A 27,043-nucleotide genomic window follows, 5' to 3' on the forward strand; every position below is an offset into this window, starting at 1 on the left:
CTCCTTCCTGTGTCTTGACCTAAAGTCTGACCAGGAAGTAAGACCCCAGACACACTATACAACTTTTGATGTCAGATTTACCAAAACCATGCAGTACAAGGGCCTGCCTGATTGCATACAAACTGAAACTCCTAAGGTTTGACCTCATATTATATGGTTTTGTTAAATCTGAAGGAAAAAATCTACAGAAAATTGGATAGTGTGTATCTAGTTTAAGGCAGAAGTAATGGAGAAGTGTTTTTAAACATCCATAAAGACAGTGAGGTAAGCATATGTAGAATAAATGGAAAGCTATTCTTGCAAAATAAGTACATTAATGCTATATTGCTACATAGGGGAGCTTGAATTTAGGGGGAAAAAAAGTAAACTTAGCCTTTAAGGCTGCCGGGGGACCTGTTTTTAAAAGTTTAGACTTTACTACCGGTTTGCATGTTCTCCCTGTGCTTGCATGGGTTTCCACCCACACTCCAAAGACATGCTGGTAGGTTCATTGGCTCCTGTCTGAAACGGCCCTTGTATGTGCATGTATGAATGTGGGCTAGGGACCTTAGATTGTAAGCTCTTTGAAGGCGGGGGCTGATGTGAATGTACAATATATATTTAAAGCACTGTGTAAAAGCGACAGCTCTATATAAATACCCATAATTAATAAACAAACTAGGAAGCGGTGCTTTTGGCTCCAAAAGAAGTATCTGGTTTACACAGCTCAGTGACGCATCATTAGCAGCAACTTACACCTTATCACACAACATTTCAGACTAATTCTGGATGTCTGCCTTCAAAACATTGACTCATAACATGCATACTATAAATAACATGACAACCAGGTAAATAGCATTTTCAGAAGGAATGGGCAACAATGACAGCTGTTATGAACAGTTTTAATACGTTTCCTGCTCAGTTTGAATTATAGGCTGACGACTAAGCAAAAATGTGAAAACTATTTTTTCATTTATTTTTACAGTTTTCCACAAACAACGTGTTTTTCATGCAATACTATTTCTGAACAGACTGAAAGGAACTGAGGCTGGATTCACGCTTGAGCTTCTTTGATTATTTTTTACAGGCTTTTTTTTAACAACTGTACAGGAATTTTTGCCCAAGCACTTCTTATTTTAATTGGTTTAAGACAAAAAAGAGCTAAAAATAAGACCCCACATCTCTCCTCCAGGCTGGAAAGCATGAGATCATGAAAAAAATTCACTGATCTCATGCTGACAGCCGCGATCGCGGCTTTGTTTACTTCCGGGAACCCGGACGTGACGTCATAACGTCGCGCCCGGGCCTCCGAGGGTCATAGAGATGACTGGTCATTTCTATCGTCGTCATCTGCCGACGGACGATTCTTTCTCCAGGCCCCCAATGGCAGAGGAGAGCCTGGAGAAGCACCGGATGGTGGCGGGAGGGGGGGGGGGGGGGGACGTCCCTCCCATCGCCTATAAGAACGATCAAACAGTGGAACTGCCACTATGATTGTTCTTATCGTGCACAGAATCACCAGCTGGAAAGAATGATATCTGAATGATGCCTGTAGCTACAGGCATCATTCAGATATCCCCTCACAAAGTCAAGGACGTCATATGATTCCCTAAGGTATTGAAGTGGTTATTAAGCACCAAAGTTTGACGCCATTCCACAGTGAGCAATTTTAAAGCGTGACATGTTAGGTATCCATTTACTCGGCGTAACATCATCTTTCAGATTATACAAAAAAATTGGGCTAACTTTACATTTTTTTTAATTCATGAAAAATTCCTGCGCAATTACCATATGACGTAAAAAGTTGCAATGATCACCATTTTATTCCCTAGAGTCTCTGCTAAAAAAACATATATAATGTTTGGGGGTTCTGAGTAATTTTCTAGCAAAAAAAGGGTGATTTTTACATGTAGGAAAGGAGTGCCAGAATAGGCCCGGTATGGAAGTGCTCAAAAAATAATCCTGGCTAGGGTTGTAATTATTTCCCACTATCCAAAAACAGAAGGGAAGAAAAAAAAAATCTGGCTAGAGTTCCAGCCCGATAACATGAGGCAGATTGTACTTCCATAGCGTAAGCAAAACGCTTATTATTTAACAGGCCTGTTTAAGTCCCCTCTCTAGTTACAATCAAGTAGGCAGAAAATTTAATTAAAGACTTAAAATGCACATACAGATATACCCTCATTACAGCCACAAGCCATTAAAAAGTAAATCCGTTACAAACTGTCTCACCATGCTCTGCACAGCGTCAGTTGTCCTGTATCCTGTGGCCTGTGCCAGGGGAACATAGATTAGGGATGGAGAAAAAAAAAAGCAGGAGAGGTGACAGGACAAACTCTCCTGCCAGGGAGACACAAAAGCTAAAAACTTACAAGAATAGCGTCTTATCTTATCTCCCCGATATTCTTCCCATTCTACCTGGCAGCTGCAGGGCTATGATCCTGAGTACTGTAAAGCTTCTGTAGCCTTCCTTTTGAGCTGAGCCAAAACATACAATCAAAGCTAGAAATGCACAAATATTTAAGCCTTTCATGCGGACCGTACACAAATATGCGCCCTCGGCTTGAAGGGGTTGTACCGGGGTGATGTTTGCAGCTGCAGGCATCACCCCAGTACCGTTTTTTAGAGTCAATGATCGGCTTACTTATAACAACCGAAGGTGGCTAAAAGCCACTCGGCTGTAATTACAAGCAGGGAGGGGACATCCACCCCGCCTTATGCCATCTTCCGCGGCTCACCTGAGCTCTCTCGTCCCACCAGGAGGCCCGAGTGACCAGCTGGCACATCCGCCGGCTGGCCAGAGACCTGAACGAAGCAGAAATCGGCTTTGATCGGATCTCGGATCTAATAACCCAGCAGCGATGTCATGACATCACTTCTGGTTAACAGAAGACTTAGGCCCCTTTCACACTGGGGCGGTGGGGGCGTCGTTTTTGCGGCTGTATTCGGCCGCTAGCGGTGCGGTTTTAACCCCCGCTGGCGGCCGAAAAAGGGTTAAAACCGCTCGTACAGTGCAGCTATAGCCGCGGTATTGCCGCGCTGTCCCATTGATTTCAATGGGCAGGAGCGGTTTAGGAGCGGTGAACACACCGCTCCTTCACCGCTCCAAAGATGTGGCTCGCAGGACTTTTTTTACCGTCCTGCCAGCGCACCACTTCAGTGTGAAAGCCCTCGGGCTTTCACACTGAACAAACAGCGGAGGCTGTTTAGGGGCGGTTTGCAGGCGGTATTTTTAGCGCAATAACGCCTGCAAACCGCCCCAGTGTGAAAGGGGCCTTAAAAGGCGCCAAATTTTAAAAAATAACAGCATTCAAAACAGCCAAACTTGGCGTTTTGAATGCTTTTAAGTGCAAAGGAGGGATTTGGGGTCTTTTAGACCTGTCACTGCCTATTACTGTCACAAGGGATGCTTAAATTACTTGTGACAGCAATAAAAGTGATAAGAAAAAAAAAATAATTAAGGGACAGTGTAAAAATAAAAAATAAAAATTAAGAAGAAAAAAATAATAATTTTTTTAAGTGCCCCATTCCTTTGTTAATTTAAAAGATGTAGGTGTGGCACTATTCCCCTAATGAATAATGAATGGTGGTAGTAAGAATAAAAAATGAAGAACAATATTAGTCCAAAACTTCCAAATATATAATGGTGATAGAGACTTATAATTGCTGCAAAATTCCGTTTGAAAGTGGGTGAACAGACCTTATTAATAGAGTAATAAGTGTTTATGTGTCGCACCCTCTGCCTTAAGCAGAGTGGTAATGAAAAAAGTGTGGGTTACACCCTCTGCCCTGTGCAGAGTGATAATGAAAAGAGTGTGCTATAAGTGTTACATATACTGCAGAGAGAAGTTTTCCATTAATCGTGAGAGAAAATTTATTTTTAAAGTGGTGCATGCTTGTGTGTTACACCCTCTGCGATATGCGGGGTGTCAAATAAGTGAATACATTAATCCTAGTGTTAGTAATGTGGGTATAAATCATCCATTAGCATACACTACTTGGTAGTTCCTTATATATGCTAGTTGCTGTGTCTCATTGGATGAACATATAAATCATGAAACAGAAATATAAAAAACACAGTGCAAAAAATGTATGTATCCCACTATGACACAGAGGGAGATGTACAAAACAAACTAAAACAGTATATATTAGTTCAACAATGAATGCATAAAGCACCGGACACTGTTATGCCCCGTAAACACGGTCGGATTTTCCGACGGAAAATGTGTGATAGGACCTTGTTGTCGGAAATTCCGACCGTGTGTGGGCTCCATCACACATTTTCCATCGGATTTTCCGACACACAAAGTTTGAGAGCAGGCTATAAAATTTTTCGACAACAAAATCCGTTGTCGGAATTTCCGATCGTGTGTACACAAATCCGACGCACAAAGTGCCACGCATGCTCAGAATAAATAAAGAGATGAAAGCTATTGGCTACTGCCCCGTTTAGAGTCCCGACGTACGTGTTTTACGTCACCGCGTTCAGAACGATCGGATTTTCCGACAACTTTGTGTGACCGTGTGTATGCAAGACAAGTTTGAGCCAACATACGTCGGAAAAAATCCTAGGATTTTGTTGTCGGAATGTCCGATCAATGTCCGACCGTGTGTATGGGGCATTAGTGAGCACAAATCACTTTATCGATTCATTGTTGGACTGATATATACGGTTTTAGTCCATTATATATTTGGAAGTTTTGGACAAATATTTTTCTTCATTTTTTATTCTTAATACCACCATTTATTATTCATTAGAGGAAGAGCGCCACACATACATCTTTTAAAGTAACATTCCTATACTCCATCTAGGTGGTAGTATTATGTAGAGGCAGCAATTACTTTTTCTTTTAATTATCAAGCATCACACCTTGCCTCCTGTTTTGTATATTCCGTGGAGCAGTATCACACACCACTTTTCCCCATTCCTTTCTGCTCGCGCGCAGAAGCAAACACATATGTAAGTCGTGCCCGCAAATATAAAACAGTGTTCAAACCACACATGTGAGGAATCACTGTGATCGTTTGAGCGAGAGTAATAATTGTTGCACAAGATCTCCTCTGTAACTCTAAACTGGTAACCTGTAGAAATTTATAAAGCGTCACCTATAGAGATTTTTAAGTATCTTTGTTGTTGTCATTCCACAAGTGTGCGCAATTTTAAAGCACAACATGTTAGGCATCTATTTACTCGCATTTACCTCACATTATTCAAAAAGGGCTTACTTTATGGTTTTGTTTTTTTATTCATGAAAGTGCATTTCTTCCAAAAAAAAAATGCATTTGAAAGACCACTGCGCAAATACAGTGCGACATAAAATATTGCAACAATCGCCTTTTTAATCTCTAGGGTCTCTGCTAAAACAATATACATAATGTTTGGGGGTTCTAAGTAATTTTCTAACAAAAAAAATTAAAATTTTTACTTGTAAGCAACAAATGTCAGAAAAAGGCTTAGGCATGAAGAGGTTAATACAGAAAGCGACAGTTTTTGAGACCAAGGAGAGGGGGAGAGTTTCCAATAAGGCAGTTACTGTTCTGGGCTTCAACCAAATGGCAGACTCCAGCAAGAAAAAACAAGAGCAATAATGCTGGGGACAATTTAGAGCACACATCCATTTTGATAATAAATAATTATTAACCACTATTGGCTAAAGCCTTTTTCTCATTTATTTTTCTCTCAGCGGCTAGATGCCTCCTACTTATTCTTATGTGGTAGTGCTAAATAGTACAATACATGTTTAAACTTTAACCACTTCAGCTCCGGTAGATTTACCCCCCCCTTCCTGACCGGGCCATTTTTTGCGATACGGCACTGCGTGGCTTTAACTGACAATTGCGTCGTCGTGCGACGCTGTACTCAAACAAAATTGACGTCCTTTTTTCCCACAAAAAAAAAAATAAAATAAAATCGTAATAAGCATATATTGATTGATATGATTTTTTTTTTTTTTTTTTTTTACTAGTAATGGAGGTGATCTGCGATTTTTTATCATGACTGCGATATTGCAGAGGACAGATCGGAAACTTTTGACACTTTTTTGGGACCAGTGACATTTATACAGCGATTAGAGCTATAAATAGCCCCTGATTAGTGTGTAAATGTCACTGGCAAAGAAGGGGTTAACACTAGGGGGTGATCAAGGGGTTAACTGTGTTCCCTATGAGTGTTTCTAACTGTGGGGGGGATGGGCTTACTGAGATATGACAGTGATCACTGTTCCCGACCACTGGGAACAGTAGATCCCTATTTTGTGTCCTGTCAAAATGAGGAAATGCCTTGTTTACATAAGCATTTCGCCGTTCTGCCTGTGTACAAGGCAATCGCGGGCCGCTGGAGGACACCGAGTCCTCCCGACCCACAGGCATGCTTCCACAGCATGCGATTCGCGCAGGAGAGAAATTGTCAAACAACGGCGGCCAGTCTTTAAGCGGTTAATGTGGAAAACATGTACTTTTGATGGTTATCAAACTGCTTTCACTGTTTTTATTTCAATTCCCTATATAGTGCCACCTGCCCACAATGAAAACAAAATAGCCAACATGCACCAACAGTGTCCTGAAAAAGCATTCATACCCCTTGAAGTTTTCCACATTTTGTCATGTTACAACCAAAAAATGTAAAATGTCATTTATTGGAATCTGATGTGATAGACCAACACAAAGTGGCACATAATTGTGAAGTGGAAGGAAAATGACAAATGGTTTTCAATATTTTTTACAAATAAAAAAAATAGGATTTTTAAAACAGCTTACCTGTAAAATCCTTTTCTTGGAGTACATCATAGGACACAGAGCCTCAAGTAATTACTTGGTGGGTTATGGGCCTACCTTCAGGTGTTGACACTGGTATAACCAATACAGGAAGTTGACTCCCCTATATAACCCCTCCTCCTTCCAGGAGTCCTCAGTTTTTGTAGCCAAGCAATATACTTTCACCCCATAAAACAGAGGGGCGGGAGCGCTGTGTCCTATGATGTACTCCAAGAAAAGGATTTTACAGGTAAGCTGTTTTAAAAATCCTATTTTCTTTATCGTACATCATAGGACACAGGGCCTCAAGTAATTACTTTGGTGGGACGTCCCATAGCAATGCTACTTGAGGGGAGGGAGACACAACCCGTAGGGCACCCCCAGACCTGAGGACTTATACTGCTGCCTGCAGCACACTGCGCCAGAAGGCGATATCCTCATTCCATCTTACATCTACTTGATAAAATTTTGTAAATGTATGTACTGAAGACCAAGTCGTGGCCTTGCAGATCTGAGACATGGAGGCCTGGTGACGCACTGCCCAAGAAGCACCAACCGCTCTGGTAGAGTGCACCTTAACTTGAAAAGGGGGAATCTTTCCCTTTAAATCATAAGTTTGAATTATAACTTGCCGAATCCACTTAGCCACATTGGATTTAGACATTGCCTGTCCTTTCTTAGGACCCTCTGGCAGAATAAATAAGACATCAGTCTTACGAATCTGAGCAGTTTTCTTTAAATAGATTTTCACTGCTCTCACCATATCAAGACAATGTAGTGACTTTTCTTCCCTGGAACATGGTTTTGGGAAAAACGATGGCAGGACAATATCTTCATTCAGATGAAAGCCTGAAACCACTTTTGGCAAAAAGCCTGGAAGAGGGTGTAACACCACTCTGTCCTCATGAATAATCAAATATGGCTCTCTACAAGAAAAAGCAGCCAATTCTGAAACCCTCCTTGCTGAGGATATAGCAACCAAAAATACCAGCTTCCTTGTCAAAAGGACTAAAGGAATATTCTGTATTGGTTCAAATGGCTGTTTTTGTAACACCGACAAAATTAATTTCAAGTCCCAAGGGCTTAAGGGTGATTTAACTGGCTGATTAATCCGCATCACCCCTTGCATAAAACCCCGGACTAAAGAATGTGTAGCAAGTGGTCTTTGAAATAAAATTGATAAGGCTGAGACTTGGCCCTTAATAGTACTCAGGGCCAACTTCATCTCTACACCTAATTGTAGAAAGGCAAGAATTCTGCCTATGATATATCTCCGAAGGTGCCAACCCTTGGATTCACACCAGGAAACATAAGCTTTCCAGACTCTATAATATATAGCTCTAGAAGCTGGCTTCCTAGCATTAACCAAAGTAGAAATAACTGACCTGGAAAGCCCACCTTTCTTCAGAACGTGGGTCTCAATAGCCGGGCCGTTAAATTTAACGTTCGTAAAGTAGGATGGAATATCGGCCCCTGTGATAGCAGGTCTGGCCTTAGTGGGAGGAGCCATGGACCCTCCACTGCCATCATTACGATCTCTGCATACCATGACCTTCTGGGTCATGCTGGTGCTACCAGTATTACCGACTTTCTTTCCTGCATGATCCTGCAAAGAAGTCGAGGCAGCAACTGAATCGGGGGAAATGCATAGATCAGTGAGAACTGATCCCATGGGGACACCAACGCATCTGTTCCGTATGCGAGTGGTCCCTTGTTCTGAACACAAAGTTAACTAGCTTCCTGTTGAACCTGAACGCTAGAAGGTCTACGTCCGGAGTCCCCCATCTTTGGCAAACAGCCTGAAAAATCTCGGGATGAAGAGACCATTCCCCCGGGCCCTTTGCCAGACTTCTGAGTACCTCAGAAGTCTTCATCCCACTTTGGTGAGGGGAGATGCCTCTTTATTACGAGGCCTTAGTATTCTGCTTTGCAGACGACTTGTGGCCCCAGGTCTTCCTTTGTGCCTGGGATTGAAGCTGAGGTCTTCCTCTAGAGTCTGACGGTGGAGGCCGTCGCCCCTGCCTAGAGGTGGATGTACCTGGCGCGGGAGAAAAAGTGCGTTTAAATGAAGGACGTTTATATTTTCTTTTGACTGGCAAAAGAGTACTCTTTCCGCTAGAAATTGTTTGGATATATTTATCCAAACTCTCACCAAATAGTCGTTCTCCATTAAAGGGAAAACTATTCAAAAGATTCTCGCAAGGCGCTTCAGCTGACCAACCCTTTAACCAAAGGGTCCTTCGCATGTGAACTAGTACAAGCGCAGGGCGAGAAGCCTGATGAATAGAATCCTTCATAGCATCTATGGCAAAGCATAATGCTTTTGGTAGCTCTGCCAACTCCCGGGCCTGTTGTGCAGGGAGATCGTTAAGGGCATCTATGAACTTGCCCTTTAAGGTCTGACAGATGCCTATAGCTGCAATTGCAGGCTGAGTCACGGTCCCTGCTAAGGAAAAAGAGGATTTTAACAGATCTTCCAACTTCTTATCGGTTGGATCTTTAAGCATATGCGCATTGTCCACTGGAAACTTTTATTCACATTGGAAATCGCAGCATCAACTGCTGGAACTTTCCATCTTTTTGTGAATTTTTTCTCCATAGGATAGAGAATTGAGAATTTCTTCGGAGGGGAAAAATGCTTATCCAGATGAGAGGATGACAGTATGGTGGCATGACTGGGTTTCCCAGCGCCTGGGGGTGGCACCTTAGGTACCCTTACAGTAGCTCTGGAAGTCATAGTGCAAAATACAAAAGCAGAGGTAACAAAATATATAAATATCTTTTTTGCTTTGACAACAGTTTTCAAGAAAACAATGTCACCATAGGATCAGTTTTAAAATGCTGATAACAACAGTGATTCCTGTACTGGAAATGCCTGCTTTACACCCCTTACGTGCCCAGCGCTGCTGTGTCTCCTGTGGCTGTTGGCTGCAACAGACTCTTTTTTCAGGTTAGCTTGTGCATACTGAGAGCGTTTGTGTTACAAGCATCAGGTGAAAACCTAATTGGCGTCCTCAGCGTCTTCCGCCCTTAGCACTGTGTGTTTCCAGACTGTGAAGCTGTGTGGACGTTTTTACGTCCTACACACAGCGCTGCCCGACTGTAGAAACACGCCCCTTAGAAAACATGCCCCCTTCTCCTCAGCATAACATAGTCTGTGCGCGCACAAGCTGTTTCTTATCTAAAACACAGACACGAGAGGAGGAGGCGGCGTTGCCGAGAGCCTGCAATGCCGCTGTGCCTACTGAAAGTACTGCCTGTAACAACAGGCTGGCGAATCTCGAATAATAAAAATACCCAGCAAAGCTAAGTACATGAGGGCAAGTTTTATATATAAAAAACTGGAAGTGGCCACCGTGCCTCCCGGTGGAGGGAGGGGGAGGGGAATATTATCAGCAGATATATAGCCTTTATAATAGTAGCTTATCTATTTACACATAACATGATTTATATGAAGCAGAACTCAACAGTTGAACTAGTTGCTTGTGGATAAAATCCCATGCCTGTCAGGAAGTCTCCTAAGGCTGCATTAGCTGCCAGAGTACTTTAACCTGTGAAATGCTGCTTCTGTAATTGCTGTATCCCCTAGATTCCTCTAGAAGAGGCCTTTGTTCACTGAGAACCCCCCTCTGGCTGCTGGGACCCCACATGGCTGTTTATAGCCAGACACAGAGCTGCTTGAAGCATCACATTAAGGTATGTGTAACTTACTCCTTCTAGAGGAGACATTTTAAAGGCATACTTTTTAATATGGAAGGAAAGCATAGGCAGTACCTAGCCTCTTCCCTTACCTTTTCCTCGCTGCAGGATACTGCTGATTTAACAGACAGATCCAAATTTCACCCATCACGACGGGCAGCATAGTTAAACCTTCAAAGACTGGGGCCCTTTTAATAGGGGTTCCGCTCCTTTGGACCTGTATAGCACCCCTCAGGAACAGCTTTAGGTAATGTAGCAAGACCAAAAGAGTCCTGGTTCCTAGGGTCCAGCTCTCAGAGAGAAGCTTAAAGGCAAAACCTCGTTCTTGAATCGAGGTCCAGGTACCATCCTATGGCCTCAGTGGCGAGGATGGATCCGGTTGTGGAGGTTTTTTTAAATCCAGCATGGATCCCTCCCTGGAGCTCCTCAGAGCACATCTTCACTCGTGACCAACACCTTAGACACTAGCGAAAAAACTGAGGTACTCCTGGAAGGAGGAGGGGTTATATAGGGGAGTCAACTTCCTGTATTGGTTATACCAGTGTCAACACCTGAAGGTAAGCCAATAACCCACTAATTACTTGAGGCTCTGTGTCCAATGATGTACGATAAAGAAAGGTGAAAAGTGTGATGCGCATTTGTATTCAGCCCCCCATGAGTCAATACTTTGTAGAACCACCTTTTGCTGCAATTACAGCTGCAAGTCTTTTTGGGGATGTCTCTACCAGCTTTACACATCTGGAGAGTGACATTTTTCCCTTTCTTCTTTGCAAAATAGCTCAAGCTCTGTCACATTGGATGGAGAGCGTCTGAACAGCAATTTTCAAGTATTGCTACAGATTCTCAATTGGATTTAGGTCTGCACTTTGACTGGGCCATTCTAACACATGAATATGCTTTGATCTAAACCATTCCATTGTAGCTCTGGCTGTATGTTTGGGGTCATTGTCCTGCTGGAAGGTGAACCCCCGCCCCAGTCTCAAGTCTTTTGCAGACACTAACAGGTTTTCTTCTAACGTTGCCCTGTATTTGGCTCCATCCATCTCTCATCAACTCTGATCAGCTTCCCTGTCATTGCTGAAGAAAAGCATCCCCACAACATGGTGTGTTCATGGTGATGTACAGTGTTAGTTTTCCGCCACACTTAGCGTTTTGCTTTTAGGCCAAAAAGTAAAATTTTGGTCTCATCTGACCAGAACACCTTTTTCCACATGTTTGCTGTGTCCCCCACATGGCTTCTCACAAACAGCAAACGGGACATCTTATGACTTTCTTTCAACAATGGCTTTCTTCTTGTCACTCTTCCATAAAGGCCAGATTTGTGAAGTCCGCGACTAATAGTTGTCCTGTGGACAGATTGTCCCACCTGAGCTGTGGATCCCTGCAGATCCTCCAGAGTTACCATGGGCCTCTTGACTGCTTCTCTGATTAATGCTCTCCTTGCCCGGCCTGTCAGTTTAGGTGGACAGCCATGTCTTGGTAGGTTTGCAGTTGTGCCATACTCTTTCCAATTTCGGATAATGGCTTGTACAGTGCTCTGTGAGATGTTCAAAACTTGGGATATTTTTTTTTATAACCCAACCCTGCTTTAACCACTTAAGGACCAGGCCTATTTTTCAAACTTGATGTTTACAAGTTAAAATATTTTTAGAACCCCCAAACATTATATTTTTTTTCAGACACCCTAGAGAATAAAATGGCAGTTGTTGCAATACTTTGTCACACCGTATTTGCACAGCGGTCTTACAAGTGCATTTTTGGGGGGAAATATACACTTTTTTTAATTAAAAACTAAAACAGTAAATTTAGCCCAATTTTTTTTATATTGTAAAAGATAAATGTTACCCCCGAGTAAATTGCTACCCAGTATGTCATGCTTCAAAATTGTTCCCGCTCGTGGATTGGCGACAAACTTTGACCCTTAAGAATCTCTATAGGCGATGTTTAAAAATTTCTACAGGTTACCAGTTTTGAGTTTTAGAGGAGGTCTTTTGCTAGAATTATTGCTCTCGCTCTAACGATTGTGGCGATACTTCACATGTGTGGTTTCAACATCGTTTTCATATGTGGGCGCGACTCACGTATGCGCTCGCTTCTGCGCGTTATCTCGGCGGGACGGACAGCTTTTTTTTTTAACACTGTCCTTTTAAAAAAAAAAAATTGGGTCACTTTTATTCCTATTACAAGGAATGTAAACATCCCTCGTAATAGAAAAAAGCACGACAGGACCTCTTTAAAGTGAGTTCTGGGGTCAAAAAGACCTCAGATCTCACATTTACACAGAACTCCGGGCAAAAACTTTTTTTCCATGTTCTAGTTGCTGATCTCCTACCTTCACCAACTATGTCAGCCATGTTCTACTGAGCTCTGTAGTTCCTCTGCAATAGCCTGCTGAAAAAACAGTATTGCCTGGGGATTCTCTGTTTGCAAGACCGCTGGCTGCTATTCCTCCTGTACCCTCAGCCAGCGGTCTGAAACGCCCCCTTGTAGTAATTTGAAAGCGAGCAGAGAGTTCTATTTCCGCCTGGCTCGCTGTATTGGGCGAAGAGGTCTCGCAGCCCCTGGTCTGTGCCGCCCATAGAGGTGGTGTCCTCCTCCTCCCTGCCAGCACCGCCCCCACCCACCCACCATCTGTCTCCAGTGCGGGGAGAGTTACAGATCGGGATGACAGAGCGCATCTCGGGCTGATAGGTTTGTATGTTAGAACACCGTTCATGGTACAGCCCCGCCTCCCTGTACATTGGAACAGTGCGCTCTGGCTGTACCACGAGCGGTGTTCTCACATACAGACCTATCAGCCCGAGATGTGCTCTGTCATCGCGCTGATCTGTAACTATCCCCGCGCTGCAATGATGGGCACCGATAAGGCACTGGTGACACTGCACTGATGGGCACCGATAAGGCACTGGTGACACCGCACTAATGGGCACCGATGAGGCACTGGTGACACCGCACTGATGGGCACCGATGAGGCACTGGTGACACCGCACTGATGGGCACCGATGAGGCACTGGTGACACCGCACTGATGGGCACCGATGAGGCACTGGTGACACCGCACTGATGGGCACTGATAATCTGCACTGGTGACACCGCACTGATGGGCACTGATAATCCGCACTGGTGGTGGTCCCCGACATTCGGCACTGGTGGTGGTCCCCGACATTCGGCACTGGTCCCCAACATGCCACACCGGTGGACACTGACATGATGCACTGGTTTGCATTTATATTAAAATGCTTTGTATTTATAAGGCTGTAACCTATCATACCGTGTGTTATGTATGGCTTGCTGGCTGCAGAATGAGGGGTATGATGTATGTTGAAGTGGGCAAGTTCACATGTAAATGTACAAGCCTAGTGTACCTCCCACATTCACTCCCATACCAAAGATTCATGTGAAATGTAGGCTGATTACAGAAAGAGAGAGAAGAGGATATGATGCAATCACTGTTCTAAGAGATCCTCCCTATCAGAAAAAAAATGATGCGTTTTTTGAATCGCAGAGCTGACTTCCTGAAAATTAAATCACACATATCTATTAAACAGTAAGAAATGTCACAAATGTAATAACTGTTTAGTGTTTTGTGGGGGGGGGGGGGTCCTACTAATGGGGGATTTTTTGAAAATACCGGAGTTGTGCTTTAAATGCAAGAAAAAAAAAAATAATAATAATAAAAAATCCCCCTTTAAGACTATTGGGCGGAAGTGACATTTGAAGTCGCTTCCATCATCCAATGTTATGGAGCCGAGCGGGGGCCATCTTTCCCTCACTTGGCTCCATGCTACTGAGGGGATAGGATGGGATCGTCTCCGCCACTACCGGCAGCTCCAGTAAGCAGCGGAAGGGGGCATCTCTCCCACCGCCGATAAAAAGTGATCTCGCGACGAATCCGCCACTGAGACCACTTTTATCTGAAAGACCAACCGCCATTGAAGAAAATACCAGGGGTTATGGCAGCTATCTGCTGCCATAACCCCCATATTCTGCATCAAAGTATCGACATATAACGACAGCGGCTGGTCCATAAGTGGTTAAAGTGATTTTAAAGTCTCATTTTTTTCCTATAAAAATAATAAACATGTCATTCTTACCAGCTCTGTTGCAGTGGATTTGCACAGAGCAGCCCAGATCCTCCTCTTCTTGGGTCCTGGCCCCTCCCTCCTGTTCGGTGCTCCCACAGCAAGCTATGGGAGCACCTGAGCCAAGTCACAGCTCCCTGTGTCCATTTAGACATAAAGCCCTGACCCAGCCCCGCCCCCTCTCTCCCGATTGGCTAGCTGACCCTGATTGACAGCAGCGGCAGCCAATGGCGCCGCTGCTGTGTCCCAGCCACTCAGGAAGGAGAATCTCGGACGGCTGAGACACTCGTGGACATCGCTGGACAGAGCGGGACCTCAGGTAAGTGTTAGGGTGGCTGAGGGGGGCTGCTGCACACAGAATGCATTAAGATAAAAAAAACTTCTGCCTTTACAACCACTTTAAGCTTTCCCACAACTTTATTCCTGACCTGTCTGGTGTGTTCCTTGGCCTTCATGAGGCTGTTTGTTCACTAAGGTTCTCTAACAAACCTCTGAGGGCTTCAAAGAGCAGCTGTATTTATACTGAGATTAAATTACACACAGGTGGACTCTACGGATTAGTAGGGGGTGCACCGAATGGAAATTTTGGTGCCGCAACCGAAAAGGAGGATGCACTAGGCAGAAAACCGAAATCGATACCGAAAATGACAGTTTTTAAAAAATAATTTATATTTTTATATACAATTGTATTATATTCGACTTAATTAATATCATCAATTTAAATTAACATGAATTTATTGTTGGCCATTATTGGCACCTTTAGTGCAAGAAAGGTCGAGAAAAATGCAGTCTGCAGTCTCTGACCATCTCTTGTATCATATCTGCAATTTTCTACTTAAACACACTGCTAATAGTATTAGCAAAATTTCCATTCGGTGCACCTCTAGCAGACATGATACAGGAGACGGTCAGAGATTGCAAACATGATACAATAGATCAATGCAGCTTCACCAAGGCCTGTCAGATGCAGCCTACCAGACAGATGCAGCAGCCTGCCTGTGCCCATCAGATGCAGCAGTCTGTCTGTGCCCATCATGCAGCCTCACCAGTGCCCATCAGATGCAGCCGCCCGCCAGTGCCCATGACAGGCAGCCGCCCGCCAGTGCCCATGACAGGCAACCGCCCGCCAGTGCCCATGACAGGCAACCGCCCGCCAGTGCCCATGACAGGCAACCGCCCGCCAGTGCCCATGACATGCAGCCGCCCGCCAGTGCCCATGACATGCAGCCGCCCGCCAGTGCCCATGACATGCAGCCGCCCGCCAGTGCCCATGACATGCAGCTCGCCAGTGCCCATCATGTACATTCTACCAGTGCCCATGATATGCAGCCTGCCAGTGCCCATCATGTACAGCCTACCAGTGCCTGGTAATGCGATGTCACGCTGTGTATCAGAGCTGGATCTGAATCACGGTGCACCCGCTGTAACGACGGCGATTCAGATCTGACACACAGCATGAGATCGCGCTACTAGACACTGGGGAGGTTGCATCTCATGACACTCGTGAGAACAACAGGATGAAGGGGAGACTGACAGGGGCGTGCAGGGATAATACATGTGCGGCACCCGGCGGGGCAGCCCCGCCCCTTTTTCGGCTCCATTATCGGCACTTTTTCTTCTTTCGGCCGCCTGACGAAAACACCACTACTAATTGGGTGACTTCTGAATGCAATTGGTTCCACTAGATCAGGCATGTCCAAAGTCTGGCCCGCGGGCCAATTGCGGCCCGCGTTCCGGTTTAATGCGCCCCCCACTGGTGATTTGGATATATATATCTTTTGTGGTCCCCAACGAATCCCCGAGTGCCACTCGGGGATTTGTTGGGGGGGCCACAAAAGATATATACCATATGTATCGTTCAGTTCTGGCCTCGGAGGGGAGAGAGAGGGGGCGAGACGAGCGCGGTCAGATTACATACAGTGAGAATCTCCTGTTTACTCGGCGGCCTCTGTAATAGGAAGTCCTGTCTCCTGGGCCGCCATTGGACCACCGTTCTGTCTGTCATAGAAGGCAGGACTTTGTATTAAAGAGGCCACCGCATAAACAGGAGATTCTCTTGTATGTAATCTGGTGGCGCTCGTCCCGCCCCCCTCCCTGTCCCCTCCGAGGCTGCAGATGGGCATGGATCAGACTGCATTCATGGCAATGGTGAGGCTGCATTCACGGCAATGGTGAGGCTGCATTCACGGCAATGGTGAGGCTGCATTCACGGCAATGGTGAGGCTGCATTCACGGCAATGGTGAGGCTGCATTCACGGCAATGGTGAGGCTGAATTCACGGCAATGGTGAGGCTGAATTCACGGCAATGGTGAGGCTGCATTCACGGCAATGGTGAGGCTGCATTGATGGGCACTGACCCATATTTTGCTTCACAGTTCTTTATTTTAAATTTAAGTTTTTTCCTGAAACTTCCCTCCTAATGTGAAGGTGTGTGTTATACGCCGATAAATACGGTATATCCAAATAACATGCCCAAGCTCATCCTTAGACTCTTCACCACACACAGCCACAAATGCAAGGGAATTCTTGTTGGGCATTGTATTAGTTCATTTGCATTTAATTTTAATGGTTCAAAGAATGTCAGGCAAAGTGGTGGGCCGTCACGCGTGTTCACTTCATCAAATCTGGCCCTCTTTGAAAAAAGCGTGGACACCCTTGCACTAGATTTTAGTTGGGGGTATCAGAGTAATGGGGCTGAATACAAATGCACGTCACACCTTTCAGATATTTGTAAAAAAAATAAAAATTTGAAAACCAATTTATCATTTTCCTTCCACTTTTCCACAATTATGTGCCATTTTGCGTTGGTCTATCACATAAAATCCCAATAAAATACATTTCCGTTTTTGATTGTAACATAACAAAATGTGTAAAATTCCAAGGGGTATGAATACTTTTTCAAGGCACTGTATATACCAAACTAGTGCTTTACAAAGTATTATTGTTGCCATACAAACTTCAATGAAATGGCCCTTTCAACACACACAAAAAAAAAAAAAAAAAAACACAAATTCCCAAGTGCAGATTTTTAATGTTTACTTACCCCTTGCACTGAAGTTTTATATACGTTATCCCTTCTTTTTCTATCTCAGCACGGTCGTAGAATCTTGTAGTGTTAGTCAAATCAATTAACAGCCCCATTTTTACCTGAAAACATAAATGAAAATTCTTTATGTCTGTATGAAGACAAGCCAAATCACACCACACATTTGGAGGTCACATTAAATATTTAAGCAGTTTTGTGGTCTTCAAAGTCCAACTCCAATGCATGAGCAAGAGTGATATCATCCTGGCCTGGCCAGTCAAAGCGGCTGAAGATCTGAACTCTGAAGAACAATGGCTAAACATGTCAGTGACCGGTAATGGACCGTATTGCTGGAGTGGAGGCAGTATAGTTCCACTTTAATATGTATCTACACCTTTCTCTGATGTTTTCTGGCTAGTATTGTGACATATCAGTTTCTCATCCTCTCCAAATCTGCTCCAGCAGTGGGCTGCTCTCAGAGATGCACAGAGAGGCATTGATGTTATGATGTCTCTACATCTATACACTATGAATGAAGGTCGCAGTGGAAATACCCCCCTTACAGCAGACAGGACCATGACTCACTTCGTTCATAGTCTGTCCTCGGTCATCCAGGTTAAATGACAAGCAAGTATTACTCAACCCAAAAGACTGAGGAAATCCTCTGGTGAAAAAAACATCTGTGCTGAACCTTTATTTGGTACGCTGGCTGGAGGCCAGAGTGGACTTAAAGTATTACTAAACCCAGGACCCACTCCTCTTTGCAGATCCTCTCCATGTCATTAAGGTTTAGAGGCTGACGTTTGGTAACTTGAATCTTCAGCTCCCTCCACATATTTTCTATGGGATTAAGGTCTTGAGACAGCTAGGCCATGCCAGGACCTTAAAGTGCTTCTTCTTGAGCCACTCCTTTGTTGCCTTGGCTCTGCGTTTTGGGTCATTGTCATGCTGGAATACCCATCCCCGACCCATTTTTAATGCCCTGGCTGAGGGAAGGAGGTTCTCAGCCAAGATTCGACGGTACATGGCCTCATCCATCATCCCTTTGATGCAGTGAAGTTGTCATGTCCCCTTAGCAGAAAAACACCCTCAAAGCATAATGTTTCCACCTCCATGTTTGACGGTGGGGATGCATACTTGGGGTCTCCCATGTAGTTCTGGGCTGCTTCCTCATCGTTGTCATGATCATTGAAACTCCACGAGGTGAGATCTTGCATGGAGCCCCAGAGCGGGGGGAGATTGACAGTTATTTTGTGTTTCTTCCATTTGCGAATAATCGCACCAACTATTGTCACCCTCTCGCCTCACTGAGAGGCTGAGCCAGATGCCGGTCCAGGGATCTGGGCAGATCCCGACTACATGAGAGAAAGCGGGTCACAGGAGTGCAAAACTAACTGCACTCCTGTGATTCATAGAAGTACAGCCAAATGAACTTTAGCTGTACTTCTACTTTAAAGTATGTATATTAGTCTTGATATCGGCCTCCTATAATAACCTGCACACCAGCAGATTAGGAGAGGCAGAAGCTAGACAATGCAAAAACCCCCATAATGAAAAGGGAAGAGTGCAGAGTGAAGATGACCTCACCAGCATTCTGCTGCTCTTTCACTGTCCAATCAGCAGGCTGAGGGGTGTTCTGACCATTGTTTTTTAAAGTATATCTAAACCCAAAAACAAAAATGTATAGAATTGCAGCTTAATGGGCTGCATTTATTTTCTTTTTTCACACTGTTAAACCTTTTTTAACCTGACAATCATGCCATTAATATACTTCCTTTCCTAGGGTGACAACTAGGGATGCATTGATATCATTTTTTACGAGTACCGATACTTTTTTTTTTTTTCAGTACTCACTGATACCAATTAGGCCTCATGTATTGTATGTACACTGCTGCTGGCAAACGGACGTTTAGGAGCAGTTGGGCATTTTTTTTTCAGCTGCCCCTGAACTCTCCTCTATGTTATCTTATCAGTACATGTACTCAGGGTCTTTTATAGTCATTTCTAGGCAGTTGAGTTTAGAAGCATTTTTTGAAACGCAAAAAAATGCATTCAGGATGGACGTTCAGAGGTAGTTGAAACACCAAACGCCTGTAACAGCTGCTAAACGCGTTAACTCGCATTTAGCAGCGTTTCTTTTACAGACGTTTTTTATTGTAACATTTTAAACGCTTCTAGACGCAAACATGGCTAAATGGACGATTTTAGATGTTGGTTTCTAGCTGTGAAGTTAAATCTGTCCCCTACAGTGAGGGAAAAAAGTATTTGATCTCCTGCTGATTTTTTACATTTGCCTACTGACAAAGAAATTATCAGTCTATTTTAATGGTAGGTTTAGTTTAACAGTGAGAGACAGAACAAAAATATCCAGAAAAACACATTTCAAAAAAGTTATAAATTGATTTTCATTTTATTGAGTAAAATAAGTATTTGATCCCCAATCAGCAAGATGTCTGGCTCCCAGGTGTCTTCTATACAGCTAACAAGCTGAGATTCGGAGCGCTCTCTTAAAGGGAGTGCTCCTAATCTCAGCTTGTTACCTGTATAAGACACCTGTCCACAGAAGCAATCAGATTCCAATCTCTTCACCATGGCCAAGACCAAAGAGCTGTCCAAGGATGTCAGGGACAAGATTGTAGACCTACACAAGGCTGTAATAGGCTACAAGACCATCGCCGAGCAGCTTGGTGAGAGGGGGACAACAGTTGGTGCGATTATTCACAAATGTAAGAAACACAAAATAACTGTCAATCGCCCTCGTTCTGGGGCTCCATGCAGGATCTAACTTCATGGAGTTTCAATGATCATGAGAATGGTGAGGAATCAGCCCTTGTCAATGATCTCAAGGCAGCTGAAACCATAGTCACCAAGAAAACTACTGGCCCGTCTGAAGTTTTAAAAAGCTTTAGTGGACGTGGTGCTGCTCTGTGTTTGGAGGAGGAGAAATGCTGCTTATGACCCCAAGAACACAATTCCCATCATCAAACACGGAAGTGGAAACATTATACTTTGGAGGTGTTTTTCTGCTAAGGGGACTGGACAACGTCATGTACCGTCAATTCTTGGGTGAGCACTTCCTTCCCTCAGCCAGGGTATTGAAAATGGGTCGTGGATGGGTATTCCAGCATGACAATGATCCAAAACACATGGCCAAGGCAACAAAGGAGTGCTTTAAGAAGAAGCACATTAAGGTCCTAGAGTGGCCTAGCCAGTCTCAAGACCTTAATCCCATAGAAAATATGTGGAGGGAGCTGAAGGTTTGAGTTACCAAACGTCAGCCTCTAAACCTTAATGACTTGGAGACGATCTGCAAAGAGGAGAGGGACAAAATCCCTTCTGAGATGTGTGCAAAGCTGGTGGCCAACTACAAGAAACGTCTGACCTCTGATTGCCAACAAGGGTTTTGCTACCAAGTACGAAGTCACCATTAAAATTACAGACTGAGCATTTCTTTGTCAGTGGGCAAATGTACAAAATCAGCAGGCGATCGAATACTTTTTTCCCCTAACAGTATGTGCTCTCTTTTTTTACATCATACTGGAACGCCTTACATCAACCTAACAGGCATACATATATTAAAATACTTATCTGTAGAAAGATCAGCAATGGCAGCCCAACTTTATCTCATGACAGCTTTTCTTTAACCCTTTTACTGCTGCTGCTGTCAGGGTTGCAGCAGAGCAGATTTGATGGCACTACATCCACCCTTAGGCTGCATTCACACCTGGGCGTTTTGAATGTCGGGCAGATTTGATTTCAAAATGCCCAGGTGTGAATGACAAATCGCACAACGTACATTTCAGATGACATTCACTTGAATGGCACATAAACAAGTGGTGCTTTTGGGCAACATGCTTAACGCAATGCAGTTTTCCGTGATGCAGTGCGTTTTATTGCACGGCATAATCGCACTGCGTTTTTAGGTGCCATTCAACTGAATGACATCTGAAATATGCGTTGTGCGATTTGTCATTTACACTTGGGCATTTTGAAAACATGGGCAGAATCGTGGAAAATCTGCCCAGGTGTGAATGGAGCCTTAGGGTGACCATGAATTTTCAGCAAAACAGTGGCCAAAACTTGTCATTCATATGAATAGATGACCTCAGCAGCAGACAGGCAGCAAAGAAGACCACTGAGATATGTTTTAGGCAGACCACCTGTCACTAAGGCCCATGTTAGACAGATTCTTCTGTCACTGGTGACACTTTTACAGTGGGAGAGACATTAATGTTTATTTATAATAACCTATGGAGTCAGTCACGTCTCACAATGGAGTGACTTCCACTAATGACAATGGAAGATGACTTTCAACAGTTCACAGTTCCCCATCTGACTTGGCTCTAAGGATTTTGTAATTTCACAATGAAAACCGATTACTGGATTAATAAAGAACCCTTTCAAACCTTGAGGCTTTTCAAGTAGTTGGACAGCATACTCGGGTGAAATCGATTCTCCTCAGGCACCTGATCATCATACTTGGGTCCCAACATGGTTTTCAAAGGTAAAAATTTTCCTAAAACAATATAAAAACAAAGTAGTCACATTATTATAGCATAATGGTAGATCGACTTCTGTACAAGCAGCCTGCCCATACATGGATAGAAATTTGTCTGGTCCCTGCTGTACTGGCCAAATTACCATCAACATATGGCCGGCTTTAGTAAATCAACCCCAATCTGTACAACAAAACCTGCCCTGTTTGCATGACATCAGAAAACTATTACCTTGGCACCTTTGGAATTTTGGCCATACATGACATGATAAAAGCAATAGATGGAAGCTTGCCACAGCTAGGATATATAGACAAGTATAAGAAATACTAGTTAGCAAAAACATTCTGACATATAACATGTAGGACAACTCACACTCAAACTTTTTTTTTCTTTTTAAACAAAGGCAGTAAGCAGTAAATTCATTTAAATTAAGTTAGTATGATATACAAAAGGGTAGTAGTGGATTCAAAAACATGTTTTCTAGGCACCCAGTCCTTATCCATAGAGGGTGACAGTAAAGGACACAACAGGTGGGCTGTAGTTGACACAGGAGCTGCAATTTACAGAATACACACACACACACACACACAGCAAGCAGATACAGCCACATAACACAGCAACATGTTGTACCCACACAAGGCCCAAAGAAAACACAATGTAGTCTGAGATGGTCTATTGATTTTTTTGAAGTAGCTGGTTAATGGGCATACATTAGCATTGATTTCCTGATGGTGGCCATGCCCATGTAACATTTATTTAAACAGCCTTTGTAATCTCCATCAGAGGATGACAACATAAGGATACAATTTGGAAGACAGGGGCAGAGTGTTTTCACCTGATAACAGAAGTGCATGAATATAGACCTTCATAAAATGATCAGCAGGTGGTATTTTAATAAAACATGCAGATTTAAAATGCCTTGAAATTATATAAACATGCTACAGCTTCTATGAACAGATTTTAGTTAGCATCTACTTTTACAGTCTTGAAGGTCTTCACTACATTGCACAACAACCGAAAAAAAAACCTTTCAGTTTTGTTTTCCACAGCACATGCCTGGTAAATGTCCCAGCAGTGAAACTACAACAAAAGATTCAAGTGCACCACTGATGATGGAAATACAATTTGCTGACTTCCTCCTGAAAATGCCAGCTGCCTGGCAATCTTGGACTTGAATCACCTCCTGCCAATGTAATGCCTATATGCAGTGGCAGGGTAAGTAGTAAAGTGGTTGTAAAGTCAGTGTTCACAATTACTGCCAGACCCTCTGTTAGAGCAAACTATAATACACAGTGTATGTGTTTTTTTTTTCAATTCTGCTGCTAAATACCATGATTATGGTGATCAGCACACATAGGGAGAGACAGGAACAGGCAGGATCAACCAGGTATTTTACAACATAGAAAAAGGACAAATGACACCGCACAAGCTCTATGTGGTTTAACATGCTTTAAAGGAACAGGATATTTTTTTTTGGTTACAACTAAGGATGAGCTCCGGCGTGTTCGCACAGCCCACATGCAGAGCCTGCCAGGAAGTCGGCACTGCGCTGCGCTAATCACAGGCAGTGAGACATTTACCCAATGCACGGCTACAGAGATCGGGAAATGTCTCACTGCCTGTGATTAGCGCAGCGCAGTGCCGACTTCCTGGCGGGCTCTGCACGTGGGCTGTGCGAACACACCGGAGCTCATCCTTAGTTACAACCTCTAACACCCAGCCACCAGCTCCTGGTCTGTTTGTGATCGTGAGCCAGCAGGATGTGTTCTAGATCATATGACTGTAGTGACAGCCAACAACAATCAAGTGATCAGGAAGCCACCTCAACCTCATTGTTCACTCCCCACATAAAGGATCACCTGGAGATGGCGTCAAGGTTTTCAGACCTCATTCAGACAGGCGAATAGACAACTGTGTTCAGATGCAGAAGTTATCTGTGCTATGGCCACTTACAAACTTGACAATTAACTGCAACCAGTTTGCATGCAGCCAAAAACTCTATGGACACAAAGGGGTTGATTTACTAAAACTGGAGAGTGCAACATCTGGTGCAACTCTGCATAGAAACCAATCAGCTTCCAGGTTATTTTTTTTATCAAAGCTTAATTGAATAAACTGAAGTTAGAAGCTGATTGGCTACTGTGCACAGCTGCATCAGATTTTGCACTCTTTAGTTTTAGTAAATCAACCCCAATCGGCGTCCAGGGAAATCAGAGTCTCTAATCACACAACTACTCAAATGAGTGGTTACATGTGAACTGCAGCAGCGATGACCATTAATCTGTGCTAAGTACAAATACGGCTGTTTGCACAAACTCTATGCATGGGCATAGTTTCTCTACTAGTAAGAATCACCAATTCTCATGTTGGCCAGCAGTGTGAATGAAGCCCAATACTTGGGGGTTGATTTACTAAAACTGGAGAGTGCAAAATCTGGTGCAGCTGTGCACTGTAGTCAATCAGCTTCTACCTTCAGCTTGTTCAATTAAAGTGGTTGTTAAGCACTCAAAAAACCTCCCATCCCTTCTGTAATATGTATCCCTGTGTTATCTAAAAAGATGCTGATCTGTACCTATATCAGAGCGGCACACGTGACTCCTCGGCTCTCTCTCCTCTGCCCGGCTGACAGCTCCAGCGGGCAGGGCCGAGCACCTTCGCTGACGTCAGCCAGGGAGGAGAGCAGAGGGAGACGCTCTGAAATAGGTACAGATCGGCTTTTTTTTTTTTTTTTTTTATAAAACACAGGCACAAGGGAGCATATTGTTATGTTACAGAGGGGATGGGAGTTTTGTTTTTTTGTAGTTATGAGAGCAGCAGGAGGGGAGGAGGCGGGGGAGAGAGAAGGACAGAGTAGGGCTGCGGATGATAGAGGCCCATAAACTGACCACGGTGTCAGGGCTCAGCAACCATTATAAACTGTAGTCAGTTTACAGGGGGAGGGTATAGCCAGACAGGATCAGCCAGGTATTTTAGGTGATAGAAGGGGCCAAATGACACAGCACAAGAACTGTGCTGTATAACATGCTTTAAGGGAACAGGATCTGTTTTTTAGGGTAACAAATGCGTTAAGCTTTGACAAAAAAACTGGAAGCTGATTGGTTTCTATGCAAAGCTGCACCAGATTTTGCACTCTCCGGTTTTAGTAAATCATCCCCAACTAGTCAATGACATGCAACAAGAGGAGTAAGAACTTCCAATCCACATATCTGTTCTGGGTCAGTAACTTGGAAAGTATTGAAGGCAGGATCACCATGACAGCCAAGCAACCAGCATTTTTAAAAAGTATTCAAGCGATGCCAGACCATATATCTTTTTCATGACAAGTTCCCTAAAATGAGCATGCCCAGCAAGAAGGCTTCCATGGTAGCACTATATTAGAGATGGGCTCGGGTGTGTTTGAACACCCCCCCCCCCCATGCCAAATCCCGCCACTGCACACAGCTAATCACAGGCAGTGAGATATTTCCCAGTCCACAGCTGCACAGATCAGGAAATGTCTCACTGTGATTAGCCGTGTGCAGTGTCGGCTCCCTGGCGGGATCGAGCACATTGGGTTTCAAACACGCCCAAGCCCATCTCTAATCTTTATGTTATGTGTTGTTATAACACGTTACTTAATAGAAGCCAGCATTAAGACACATCCAATACTGAAAAGATCCTCTGATAGTAGCTCAGCACTAGGGATGAGCTTGGTTCACACCAAACCCAGGAGGAAGCGGTCACTCCCACCTAATTAACAGAAGCCAGGGCATTCCCTATCCCGCTGCTGCACGTGATGGGAATTCCCGCCCCCTGCATATGTCCAGCGGCAGGACAGGGAATGCCCCTGCTGCAGTTGACTGGGTGGGAATGACAGCTTCCTTTCAGGTTCGGTTTGGACCAAACCCAAGCTCATCCTTAATCAACACCAGGAGGCCATCAGGACTAGGAATGAGCTCAGGTATGTTCAGATCCTAAACCGAACCCATACCCAACTGGCAAGCTGTCACTGTATCGGTGCCACTCATAAATGACCAAGGCATCCCCCGCCATCTACGTCCCATTTATATGTGCAGCTGGGAGGCAGGGGATGCCTCGGTCGTTTATGATTGGCCCAGTACAGGGACAGCTTGCTGGTAGGATGACTCAGGTGGGTTTGGATTAGGATCTGGAGATATCAGAGGTCATCCCTAATCAGGATTCATAATAATATACACAATAGTGGGCATTGATAAAGCTCAAATCACAAAGCTGACAGGCCAGGATAAGGATCTGATGTGATTCCAATAGGCTGTGACATAAGAAGCCTCTCTCTCATTGTCCCAGCTTTGTGACTTACACGAACATGGTCAGCACACAATTACCTGCCACTGGCTGTCCCCTGCGAGGGCAGTTCAGCCACCGGGGTGGGATCTTGTTGTGAGCCATGCTGTGCTTACACGGGGCACCTAGTACGGAGGATGATGTCCGTACTAACACACTACGATTCAGCACGACACACTTATTATTGTTGTTCCTGTTGACTCGACTATCACGTGACTCTCCTACAGCCACTCACAAGCCTGCGATCCCAAAACGTGACGTCAGCCCTCTGTACAAGTACCCCCCAGTATCCCACCAGGCGCCCGCTATTCTCACTCCCCCATTCAAAGTGGAGCACAGGCCCCAGCATGCACCGCGGCACCCACTTCGCCGGGGGAAGAAGCTTCCGGCAAGGGGAAACTTCCGGCATCTGGTGATGATGCAGTTGTAGCTAAAGCGACATCTACTGGCGAACATCGGAACTGCAGGCTGCTACTAATACCAGTGCCTTGGACCCCTTCTACAGTTCATATTTATATGTGGCTTGAAAGCTGACAGAGCCTGGGGAACTGCCTTCTAATGTCCCTGAAGTTTAAAGTGGGTTCACACCTATGCATATTGGATGCGGGTTTTCACCGCGTCCAATTCACATAGCAGAATAATATGACTGGCTCTCCATGGAGCCAGTTCACATGTCTCCGGGGCGGTTGCGGAGCGCACAGCGCTGT

The 27,043-nt window shown here is 44.3% G+C and overlaps 1 protein-coding gene across 1 annotated transcript in view; it reads right to left on the reverse strand.

Moving 5' to 3' along the window:
• The window catches only part of RNGTT (RNA guanylyltransferase and 5'-phosphatase), a 543,333-nt gene extending 516,585 nt beyond the window's left edge, over nt 1-26,748 (reverse strand). The window contains exons 1-3 of the mRNA XM_073626921.1: nt 26,378-26,748; nt 21,945-22,054; nt 17,557-17,660 (exon numbers count right to left, since the gene is read on the reverse strand). Of these exons, the coding sequence (XP_073483022.1) occupies nt 17,557-17,660; nt 21,945-22,054; nt 26,378-26,441 (278 nt within the window). The 5' untranslated portion in view covers nt 26,442-26,748. The remainder of the gene's footprint in view (nt 1-17,556; nt 17,661-21,944; nt 22,055-26,377) is intronic.
• Nucleotides 26,749-27,043: the final 295 nt, after the last annotated feature.

Source organism: Aquarana catesbeiana, linkage group LG04 (assembly GCF_042186555.1).
Source record: "Aquarana catesbeiana isolate 2022-GZ linkage group LG04, ASM4218655v1, whole genome shotgun sequence".
NCBI classification, from domain to species: Eukaryota; Metazoa; Chordata; class Amphibia; order Anura; family Ranidae; genus Aquarana; species Aquarana catesbeiana.